The sequence below is a fragment of the Hakea prostrata genome, chromosome 1 (assembly GCF_041222555.1).
Source record: "Hakea prostrata isolate BN-2017 chromosome 1, UWA_Hpros_2, whole genome shotgun sequence".
NCBI classification, from domain to species: Eukaryota; Viridiplantae; Streptophyta; class Magnoliopsida; order Proteales; family Proteaceae; genus Hakea; species Hakea prostrata.
Genome location: NC_142600.1, coordinates 6,614,665 through 6,626,864, shown reverse-complemented (window position 1 = coordinate 6,626,864; position 12,200 = coordinate 6,614,665). Strand labels below are relative to the sequence as shown.

Here is a 12,200-nt window from a genome sequence, read left to right as displayed (position 1 = left end):
AACGGTAAAGGAATGGCCATTATCCATTGCCAGGCTTATGGAGTTTGTTCCTAAAGCAAGCTTTTGCTCCCCTTTTGAATGAACGACATTTTTATCAAAAAAAAAAAAAAAAACCAACAAATACATGTGGAACATCTTTTCTTTACATTTTTAAAAGGGAAAATGATACATGTATAACATAAGGTTTTGGAGAAATATCTTCTGCTGTGTACAAAAATGCACTTTTATCCCAAACAAAGCTGAGAAAACTTAAAAATTAAAAGAATATTAAAGATTTGTTAATTTATAATTAAACCTTGAACCACAACCTTCTGTTTGAGATAAAAGTACACTGCACTGTACAGTGTGCACAACCGATGATTTTTTTCTCAAAATTTTTAAACAATGAGTGGCAAAAAAGAGTTGGCATTTACATCAATTATGTGTAAGTCCTCATTTTTTTGTTCATATTATTCGTCAAAGATTCATATAAACACTAAGCTCGGTGTTATGCATTAATGGAAACCATTGGTTTCACTTAATTCAGTTGAATTTTGACCAAAAAAAAAAAATACAGTCAGTTGCATTAATTTTGAAGTTTTGAACAATTTTACGGAATAAATACTTTGGTATCAAAAAGAGTCAATTGATTTCCTTTCGAGGATTTGAGAATTAACTAGGTTTTGCCGTTATACATGAAGTGAGAGAATTCCTCTTGGGGGTATTCTTTCCAATTCAAATTTTTATTCTTCAAAAATTAAAACATACAAAATTTCAAGATTCTTGTTGAATCACGGCCGCCACAGTTCTGGCCCAGCACCGAAGATGCTTCTTCATATCATCCGCCGCAGAAGCTTGAGGTATTCTGAGATTAAGGAGTGGCGAATCTGGTCTCTTTATCAGCCAAGCTTCCGATAGATAAGGTCTCCTTACTTCTCTTCCCTCCTCTCCATCTACTTCACTTTCATCATTTTCGGGTGCTTCGTCGGCGTATCTGTGTTTTTCTCTTAAGTGTTCGTATTCGTCGAGTCTCTGAAGCCCAGGGATGACGCTCATCATTCGTGGTGTCACCTGTTCTTTCTCGAACTTGAAACCCAGATCACTAAACCCTTTTAGCTCTTCGTATTCCAGTTCCCATAAGCTCTTCATGCTCGTCGTCTTCTTTAATCTCCTCTCCTCAAATTTGAGACGATTTGAGATACTCTTCTTCAAAGGAGACGAAGATAGAGACCGGGTTTTTTTGGTTTCAAGATTCAACCTCGTGGGTCTTGATTCCTCTTCTGTGTTGTACAAGTTGCCCTATAATAAACCAATTACTGACATGAATGGAATAGCTAAAGCACGACAGCGGAAGAAATTCAGAAACTAGAATTACCTGAGCAGTAGTTGGACATGAGGCTGGTGTGATTTCGTCCTCCGAAGAAGCTGAAGCAGATAGGTTTGGACTTGAGATTGAGATCAGAGGAGTTTCTGAGATGGGTTTGATGGTTTTGGGGCCAGATACTATCATTGGTTCCGAAAGAAGACTGATATTATGGAACCAAAGTCGATCCATTGCTCCAACAAGGCTAGGTAAACATTGATCCTCCATAGCTGAGAAACAGAGAAGAGGGCTGCTTTGTTGGCTCCTAAAATGATACCCACTAATAGAATAATACCTTAATTTATTATGGTTTCATGTGGTGCCAGTGGAAGGAGTGAGTTTAAAGAAAATGAAAGGCATTTTATTTTGGGCCAAGCAGATCTTGTTTTTCCATTGTAGTGGTGCTGCTGCAATGGTAAGGGATTATTATTAACAAAGTGCAAGTGTGGAACTGAAGGATTTAGGAAATTTGGCAAATTTTTTATGAGGAGCTAAATGATTGATTGTGATACGACGGAAGCCCAGCATCAATCCAGAACAAAAGCTTGTTGTAATTATATGGAATTTGATCCTATCTTAATCTCCTTTGTCCCTAGCAAGGCAGGTATGGACTTTTGTGAATCTCATCAGTCATGGTTCTTGGTATCGCTTATTGCCAAGATGGTATATCCGCATATAGATCAAGTGTACAGGACAAAACATGGTTCAATTTCAAAATCACCCATACAGATACCTATGACCTTGAACCCCACAAATCTACACATGGAATATGGTTACTTTGATCATTCTACTCACATTAACCTTTTCTCTCCTCCCCCAACAATCCCCACTCCCTACCCCTTTGGTAAGGCATCAAGGGATTAAAGTTCTGGCACTCAAATTCATATGAGGCAACCATCTAGTTTGTAATTGAATTCTAATAATTTTCTCCTCCCCCTCCCATCTTTTCCATCTTTTTTTAATTACTTTAGAGATGAAATAACAACATTGGTAAACACTTCTGTGACCCTGAATGTAAGAAAGAGTGTTTAGGAGGATGTTAGATGCCTAAATATAATGGAATCACATCGCATTACATTGGTTTCTTATTATATATCAAAGCCTCAGTTTTATTTTTGTTTGGATGTTAGCCTGCAAAATGCATGTCGTCTAGCATAAGATTGCTTTGCTTGTATATAGTTTCTGGTTGCCTTTTAACAGTTGTATAGGACTTGTTCTTGGGTTTTTAACACCAAATGAGAGGGAAAAAAGAATTTTCTATCATCCTAAATCATGATATATCCAAGATATACAATAACACAGGATCTGTTTGGCCTGCTACGAGCTGTTGTTTGCTCTGGTTCTCTCACTTGAAGTGAAAAGTTCAGTGTTACAGGATTATCTAACCATTGTCTCTTCACAGCTAGTTTGAAAAGTTTATTTCTACTTCCCCAGAATCAATGTTGTCTTCACCTGGTCCCTCTTGCACTTGCTTGATTTCATCATTCCAATGAAGGAAAGAAACAGTTCTCACAAGTGTATTTGCGGTAGTTGGGGAGGAAACTTCTGGAGAACTAGTTTTCCTGCTGCTCCCAATATCAGAGTTAGGAAGACTCATTAGTTTCTCTGTCTTCTGCCTCTTCTTCACGTCCGTATACCATTGCTTTATCACTTTGGCCGTCTGTTCTTCCAGCATTGCACTTTTGAAGTGTGAACCCATCTGTGTCCACAAAACAATCCTTTGTAACTTATTGTTCATTTAGATGATAAAAGATTATTTGATTCTCAGTAGAACTTACCTGTGTAACAAGGGCATAGAGTGGGAGAGTAATGTAGCTGCAAATGACTTGTACAACCACCCTAAGAAACCAAAAGAAGTTGTTCACCAGTCATGAGATACTAAAAATTTCTGCTACTCTGGAGCATAAAACAGAGGAAGGAGAGGAATACACAACTGATGGGAAGGAAGTTGGCACTTACGATAATATGACCCTGATGATTGTTATTTCAATCTGCTCATGATAACAAGATTTAAACCCAAATTCTATCTGGAAACATAAAACATGAAAGTAGTTACAACAATAATAATCAACTGAGTAATTCTTTTCCCCAACACCCAATCTATGATGCTGGTATTTGAGTTTGTACTTGAAATCAAAAAAAAAAGAAGAGTGGAACACGCACCGATACCCAGATAAAGAATGCTAGATCGAAAGAGTTCTATAAAGATAAGAAAAATAGAATCATTTAGTTTCAGACTAGTGATTACTTATAGAGGAATTCTTTTTTGTTGGTATTAAAAGGAGACTTACCATGAACAGGGTAAAATGAAGAAGAGTCAAAACAAATCTCGGTCGGCTGAACCAGAAAAGACTGTCATTAGGTTGCACAATAGGGGTTCCAGTAATTACAGTATTCTGTTCTTTGAGTTGCAGAGCCATTTCTGCGACAATGACTTCAAGCTTCGTTCCAAGAGTTAGCACGAACTGCAGATGAAGGGTGCAGTAGTCATGTTCAGCATAAAACTAGAGTTTTGGGGCATGAAGAAAAGAAATAGTTACTAGGGGGATCTTGCCTGATCACTTACAATCAATGGAGCACAGGCTACCCAAAGATACATATGCCATCCTGGTTCAGCTCATAAGATTTTAGAATCAACAGAAATGGTGATCACACATAACTTTTTCCTGAACTAGGGAATCCTAACATCCTTACCATGCACATCAGCAAGCATGAAGATGATGACGGCCAACCACATAGAAGGGCTGTTGAGTCAAAAGAAGTTAGACTGATAGGTTTGTGTATGTATGGTTGATGGAAATGCCTCTGGACTAGTTTAACTTTTTCTGGATTCAGAAAGAATCCTTCATGAAGAAAATGTTTTCTAGCAGAATATAATCTGATGGTGAGAGGATAAGTTTATTACCTGATTCCCACAACTACTTTGAAATCATCTTCTAATGATCTTTCTATGTACTTCTGGAAATTGAAGTCTCTGTGGGTGGGCAAATGAGCCTATTAGGAATAAAGAAGGAACACTTTGTCAAATTTTCTTGGTCGGTATCCTTAAAACAGATCACAGAAAACTGAATCTCTAAATCTGAAAGGTCGATCGATATTCTTACTGCGATGAAGCCTTCACGCGATGTGAGATAATCAATTTTCGCCACTGAACTAAAGAATTGCCGGAAGAAACATTTCTGTTCCATTTCACATATTATGATCAGTGCAATGCATTCTTCCATGTAAACTTCATGATTCAGGAAGACATTAGGGAACTTCTTAAATGTGATTAATATCTTGTGGTAATTAAATAATTATGCTAAATAAAGGTTACAAAATACATATTTTATCATAGTCTAATATTACATTCATATGATCCAAAAAAAGAAGTAAAAAAGGAGTTTGTGAACTCACAATCCATAGTAATTCTGTTGAAATATTCATGTGCCGTCTTCCAAATGTTGTTTGTCGTATAAATCTAAACCGTTTTGGATCTGAATTCAAAAGATATATCAAAGGAAAAGCAACAAGTTGTATATATTTCTAGGGGAAAAAAAGAAGCTAAAACTTGTTTAGTTGCCAAAGGATACAATCTAAGGCCTATGTTTGATTTTGGTGAGAGACATACAGCCGGTGGTGACTTCCACTTTGTTGATTGCTTATTCAAACTCAGATTGGTCTTGGGATTCTAGAGTTTATTTCCTAGAGTCTAAGAAGCAAAGGATTGTGTTTGGGTCCTCCATAGAAGCTGAGAGCACAGGGCCATTGCTTTCACCAACATTGAGTTTGACTTTGAATTGCAATCATTTTTTTGAACTAGGGGTTTATTTACTATCTGCTCCTACAATATTTTGTGATAATCTTAGTGCAGACTTTTTCGATCATCAAGTTGAATGAATCTTTCATTATCCGACAAAGTATCTTGAAATCGACTTTCACTATGTTGGGGAACTTGTTGCTGTCAAAAGTTTTTCATACTGTTGATCAGATTGTCAATGGCTTTATGAGCATCACTTGTGGAGGTATATTAAAAATAAACCTCCAATAGTATAGTGACAGCTGTACTCTTAAATGCTTATTCTGATATTTGTTAATTAATTAATCAGATAGAGTTTCTGCAGCATTGACTTGACTTATCAACAACTTCTAGAATCAGTAGCCTCAAGATTGTTGATTTTTTTTTTTGGGTAAACTTAAGATTGTTGATGATATAAGATGTCTTGGAGATTTATAAACTATAAGTGAAGTTCTGTAGCAAACCAAACAATAAGATACAAGAGAAATGGAAGAAATAAGTAATACCATTGGCTACTTGGTATGAGATAGTTTGAGTCTCTTCTTCCCAAGCTTTCCAACGCTTCATCTGTTAATCCAAGAAGTCAAATTAAGTTCTAAACTAATTGAGACCCAGTCCAACAATTCAAAATTTAAGGGTTTTGGAATCTTGGGTTAATGGTCAAAGTCAATATTCTCCCATGAAAACAGGTTTCTTCTTGGGAAGGTGGGTGGGTTCTTCAACTGTGGAGACTCAGTACCTTAGCTTTTCCTAATGCCACGGTGAGAAGACTGTAAATAAGTTGAGTCGCTGCTAATATAAAGATGAAAATATGTAGCTGGTTTAACCCTTCCTGTGAAACCAGAGAAACCATTCCCTGCAAATCATTTAACATAATCCATCATAAACTGCTCTGTTTCGCAGGTTTAATTTGATTTCAGATGATTAAGAAAACAGTTAATAATAAAGTGCAGACATACTTTACTGGCACATTTATCAGAACTGGAACTGCTACTAGTTTCAGCTTTACGGCATGGAAGCATGGTGTCTGCAGCTTTAATGGGTATACAGATTTTGGGAATGGCTCTCTGTGTTGTAGCTAATATAAGTGAAATGAAACCAACTAGCATCAGTTCTGCCACCACCACCCACAACCACCCATGAACAATCAAACCCATTATTAGGGAAATCAAGAATCATGAAAAAACAAAGTAAAAAATATAAAATTTTGAATACAAACCCGATTTAAGCTTTTCCACAGCTTCGTGGAGTGACTTCTTCCCGTGCTTCTTGAGCCACTGAAATTCATTCGTTGCATGCAAATTAGTTCAACTAAAGGATCGATGAAGAATGTATATAGTTTGGGTTTTTTTTTCTGTGTGTGTTAATACTTACTTTGGAGATGAAATTAATGAAGTGGTCGAGAAGAATTGAAACAGAGATGAAGCAGAAGCAAACAGTAGCCAGTGCCCATGTGGGTGTATCTTGGAGAGAACGATTTGTTGTAAAGCTTGCTCCTGCTGCCATTTTCTGTGATCTTCTTCTGCTTCTGCTTCTTCTTAGTATCTATACACGGACCAACCATCCACAGTACATTCAGAGAGAGAGAGAGAAAAGTCATCAATGGAGTTTAATACAAAAGACAGAAAGAGAACCAGAGCTGGTCAAAGAAAACGTTGTAGGGTCTTTCTTTGCTGTTGAGAACTGACTGATTCATATTCATTTGGTCATTATCAAGGAGAAATTAAGAAATCATTTGAACAAAGATATTCAAAAGAAGAAAAACGTTAAGTCATGCACTGCTTCTATTTTTTTTTTCGGTAAGAATCTTTCCCTCACTGTCATCATTGAATTTTTGTTAGGATTATGGATTTAAATAGAAGGTTGTAAAGTATTGCATTCTAGATTTTCTTTCCTTTTTTTTTTTTGAGAAATTTTTTAGGGATATTTAAAATATATAACAAAATCATAGACATTCTAAAATTATATTATATTGAGAAACACAGCCAAAAATGTCCCTCTTTTTTCTTCATGATAGTAGATTAAATTAGAAAAAAAGACAAATATATTATTAACAATATTTTTATAGTCAAAATTATAATTACATTTTTGTCCTATCCTATATATAATAACCTAAAAAAATCAATACCCATTTATTTTTTCTTCTTCTTCATCAAAATCTGAGATTTCTTTATTACAAAACAATCATTATTGTTAGAAAATAAAAATCTACCAACAAGTAAAAAATAGAACAAGCTATTGCTTTTGGTTTTTTACGATTTTTTCTTTCTTTTTGCTTTTGGCTAGATCTAACACTTGGAAGTTGGAAGTAAATACACAACAGACTTTTGCTTTTCTTTGGATCCAACATCCAAATGCAAAAACCCGAACCAACTTGTGCGGTCTCTTATTTCTTTTTCTTTTTAAAACTTCACAAATTTGGTGGAATTTTATGATAAATTTTGGAAAAGTAAAAAGTGGGATCCACCACTATACTTTTTTCCACAAAACTCTTTCATTTCATTTATTTCTTCTTTCACCCCACTACACATGGAGTCCAAATTTTTTTTTTTCCCACTCTTTTTTTCCTACCCTACCTTTGCAAACAAACGAGGCGTAGATGAATAAATGGATAGAGTAAGGGTGAGGAGGATCCAGACTCCCTCAACACTTGTCAAGTCGACTTTTTTTTTTTTGGTAAACAACACTTCATTCATTAAAGAAAGAAAAGTATAGACACACGAACAGAAGAAAAATACAGACACACGAGCATGAAAACACAAGGTTCAAAAAGAACCAAGTAGCGGAATGCGACCAAACTGTCATTCATGCAATAGAAAGGGTCCTCCAGAGCAAGGGATGGGTCAAGCCCAACAGAGAGGGTCAAACCCAGTATACCCTTAAAAAGAAAGCTGCAGCAAATACCGCACCAAATGCTTATGAAGATGTTGTAGACTTCATTCATACCTTATGGGCCCAATAAAGAAGAAAAAATTGTCAGGTCGACTTCACAACTAATGCTTATGAAGATGTTGTAGACTTCATTCTTACCTTATGGGCCCAATAAAGAAAATAAAATCCCATTGCAGTCTGCACATGAGTTCAATAATTGGTGGCGGTGGATTACTGAGTTGGGGAAGTATGTACATGTCGTGGAGATTGAATCTTCCAAGACAAAAGGTTTTTGTCTCTTGAGGAGCGTTTGTTTGAGAGCTGCAGCAACTCCCAAGATTAATAGTTTTTTCCTTTTTTATTTTTTTCCCTATTCTTTTCCAGTTAAAACTTTCCAAAGAAATCAAAATGGGGTTTTCCGAGAAAACAAATGCCGACTTGTTTCAATCATCATCATGCATCCTGACCATCTCCTTTTCCCTTTTCCTTTTTTTTCTTTAAAGAAAGAAATGAGAATGGAATAGAAGAAGCCCAAAGAGGCTACCCTATCCAAATTACTTCCTTTTTTTTTTTAACTAATGAAAAATGTGTTTGTTTCTCAAAAAATATAAATAAAAACCTGTGTGATCCAGCTCCAATAAGGGTTGGAGGCTAAAGGTTAAGGGTTTGGGCCCACTCAAGTGGGAGACAAGACAACCCAGTTAAGAATTTGGAATCTCATCTGGTCCATGTTATTTGCTTTTTCCCAATTTGAATTTAGAAAAAAGATTTGGAGAGGCAGGGAGAGAGTTGTTGTTGGCTTTTTCTGCTTTGCAACTATTCTCATCATTTTATAGTCTTCTTGCCTTCTACGTTTCTAGTTTCTACTTGTACCTTCTTCTATAAGTTGTCATTCCAAAAGCTAATAATAATAATAGCTTAACAAACATATGATATCATCACTCATTTCTTTGTCTTTATAGAAAACTATTTATGAGAAATTGTTCTGTTGCGAGTCTTGCGAGTGTGGTTTATCTTCACCATTTAATTCAAGGCCTGCCCTTTATGTATCAATCACATCACCCGTAACAGTATGAGATCCGTCTTGGATGTGATGGATATACAACAACAACAACAACAACAACAATAAGCCTTTTCCCAACTAAATGGGGTCGGCTACATGGATTCTTGCCCTCCAATCGGTTCTGTTCAAGGCCATGCTAGATACAAGGCCTAAGCTATACATATCCTTTCTCACCACTTCTCCTAAGGTTATCTTAGGTCTACCCCTAGCTCTTCTAGTTCCTTCAATATGGATTATATCACTTCTCCGTACAGGAGCATTTATAGGTCTCCGTTGAACGTGGCCGTGCCACCTCAAACGACTTTCTCTAAGCTTATCACTTATAGGAGCAACTCCCAGACCAACTCTAATATGATCGTTTCTTATCTTATCCATCCTAGTTTTGCCACTCATCCATCTTAGCATCCTCATTTCTGCTACACTGAGTTTATCTATATGATTCTTCTTAACGACCCCAACACTCTGCACCGTACATCATAGCTGGTCGGACAACAGTCCTATAAAATTTTCCTTTAAGCTTTAATGGAATACGCCGATCACATAAGACCCCGGATGCACCTCTCCACTTCATCCACCCTATTTTAATTCTTTGGGAAACCTCATCTTCTAAATCACCTCTTTTACTTATGATTGAACCTAGGTACCTAAAACAATCACTCTGAGGAATCTCTTTATCGTCAAGTATCACCACTTCATCATCTGCCCGATCATGACTAAAGTTACAAACTAGATATTCCGTCTTCGATCTACTAAGTTTAAAGCCTTTTGATTCCAAAGCTACTCTCCATGATTCTAATTTGGTATTAATCCCCACTTGGGTCTCATCAATCAACACAATATCATCCGCAAAAAAGCATACACCGGGGGCCTCATCTTGAATGTCTTTGGTTAATTCATCCATTACCGGTGCAAATAGATATGGGCTTAAAGTTGACCCTTGATGTAGCCCAAGCTGTTATCGGGAATTCATTACTTTGTCCCCCCACTTGTTCTAACACTAGTCACCGAACCATCATACATATCCTTAACTATATCTACATATTTACTTGCAACACTTCTTTTCTCTAGTACTTGCCAAATTAACGCTCTAGGGACTCTATCATAAGCTTTTTCTAGATCAATAAATACCATATGAAGGTCTTTCCTACATTCTCTATACCTTTCCATAAGTCTCCTAATTAAGTAAATAGCCTCCGTTGTAGATCTTCCCGGCATAAACCCAAATTGGTTCTCCGTAACTATAGTTAAGTGTCTCAACCGGGTTTCAATTATTCTCTCCCATAATTTCATCGTATGGCTCATCAATTTAATGCCTCTATAGTTATTACAACTTTGAATATCTCCTTTATTTTTGTAAATTGGAACCACAACACTTCTCCTCCAATCATCCGGCATTTTCCCCGTGCTCATAATCTTATTAAACAACTTAGTCAACCAAACTAGTCCATGGGTTCCTAAGCTCTTCCATACTTCAATTGGGATTTCATCGGGACCTTGTGTCTTGCCGGAGTTTCATCCTCCTTAAAGCTTCTTTTTACTTCGGACATCGAAATTCTACGAATATAAGTTCGGACACCGGTGCCTTGGTGAAAAGTGTAATCGTCCGAACCATAAGTGCTTGAAGAATGCTCATTTAGTAAACTAGAGAAATAGGTTTCCCATCTTTTCTTAATATCCTCCTCACAAACTAATACTTTACCATCTCCATTTTTAATACATCTAACATGGTCAAGATCTCTACTCTTCCTATCCCTCATCTTAGCTATCTTATAAATAGATTTTTCCCCTTCCTTTGTGCCCAACTTATTGTATAACTCTTCATACTTCCTTTCCCTTGCTTTTCCCGCAATTTTCTTAGCTTCATTTCTATCTAACCTATACCTTTGAAGATCCTCAACATCCTTAGTTCTTTGCCATGTCTTAAAACTAGCTTTTTTATTCCTAATGGCAGCTTGAACCTCACTATCCCACCACCACGTCTCTCTATAAGAATGGATCTTTCCTTTTGATTCACCTAGAACATCTTTAGCCACTTTCTTAATACACATAGCCATCTCATTCCACATTGCATTGGTATCCCCTTTAAAATCCCATTTTCCTTGTTTGACTACTTCATTAACGAAGGATTTAGAGTACTCTCCTTTCAAATTCCACCATCTTATTCTGGGATAGTTTACCTTGGACCTTTTATATGTTCTTGGGACTAAGCACATATCCAAAAAGTACAGACCAGAGTGGTCACACCGTCACAAAACCCAAAAAAGCCTTCTACCAAATTCCCTTAAAATGAGTGATAATATATAAAGAATAGCAATCAGTAGATTCCAATCACACGATCTAAGCTTCTTTTTTTTTTGGGTAGAATCTAAGCTTGTGTTAGTTAACTCCTCAACTTTCATCGCCCAAAAGTGAAAAGATAAGATGGGTAACTCTTAAGGGGTTACTACTTACTACTTACTAATTCGGTAATACCTTCCAAGTACTTTTTGTTTTGGCCAAAAAAAAAATAATACTTATAAATACGGAATCAAAGTTTGAAGAAGGTATTCACTCCCCAGCAAAGGATTTGGTAAATTTTAGATGAATAAACAATACAATAAAAACATCATTTGCTAAATTTTAGATGAATAAACAATACAATAAAAACAACAAGCAACAAGCAACATTCCAGGTAGGGGTGTCAAAATCTAACCTAAACCGTTGAAACCGGCCCGAACCGAAGCTTAATGAGCTGTGTTTGGGCTGAACAACCTTAGCCTACAATGGTTCGGGCTGGGCTGGGCTAGCCCGTTTGTGGCTCGTTAGCCCGAACCCGAACCGACCTGTTAAACCCGTTATAAAGAAATAAAATAAAATAAATTTAAATGTAAAAGACAAAAAAACCCAAGTATCTATCTATTGTTTTCTTTAATTGTTTTGCTTTAGAATATGCAAACATCAAGCTTGTTAAAGCTTTCGCCATTTGGAAGATGGGCTTAGTAAATATTTAGCAAGTGTATTATCATTTGAAAATCTTTTAATGCTTTATTTTGATCCATTTTTACTAGTGTCAAGAAATGGGAGGAAAATAAGCAAAGACAACCCACTAAAATTCATCAAGATGCAAGCTTTCTTTTGTATGAAAAAAGATTTTGATTTTGAACACC

General features: G+C 36.3%; 2 protein-coding genes across 2 annotated transcripts; both read right to left on the bottom strand.

The window, feature by feature from the left end:
- Window positions 1-655: 655 nt before the first annotated feature.
- On the bottom strand, window positions 656-1,672 carry LOC149027024 (uncharacterized). Its single transcript, XM_089146273.1, has 2 exons — window positions 1,355-1,672; window positions 656-1,278 (listed from the first exon to the last, which is right to left on the bottom strand). Exons 1-2 carry the CDS (start codon window positions 1,568-1,570, stop codon window positions 754-756), a joined length of 741 nt encoding a protein of 246 aa, XP_089002399.1. The 5' UTR covers window positions 1,571-1,672; the 3' UTR covers window positions 656-753.
- A 794-nt stretch (window positions 1,673-2,466) lies between these two features.
- MLO3 (Seven transmembrane MLO family protein) lies at window positions 2,467-6,815 on the bottom strand. Its single transcript, XM_089158207.1, has 15 exons — window positions 6,495-6,815; window positions 6,340-6,397; window positions 6,080-6,234; window positions 5,860-5,976; window positions 5,627-5,687; window positions 4,739-4,818; window positions 4,447-4,521; window positions 4,248-4,336; window positions 4,037-4,086; window positions 3,909-3,949; window positions 3,634-3,807; window positions 3,506-3,541; window positions 3,302-3,369; window positions 3,121-3,181; window positions 2,467-3,041 (listed from the first exon to the last, which is right to left on the bottom strand). The coding sequence occupies exons 1-15, from the start codon at window positions 6,624-6,626 to the stop codon at window positions 2,745-2,747; spliced, it is 1,494 nt and encodes a 497-aa protein (XP_089014333.1). The 5' UTR covers window positions 6,627-6,815; the 3' UTR covers window positions 2,467-2,744.
- Between the last annotated feature and the right edge of the window lie 5,385 nt (window positions 6,816-12,200).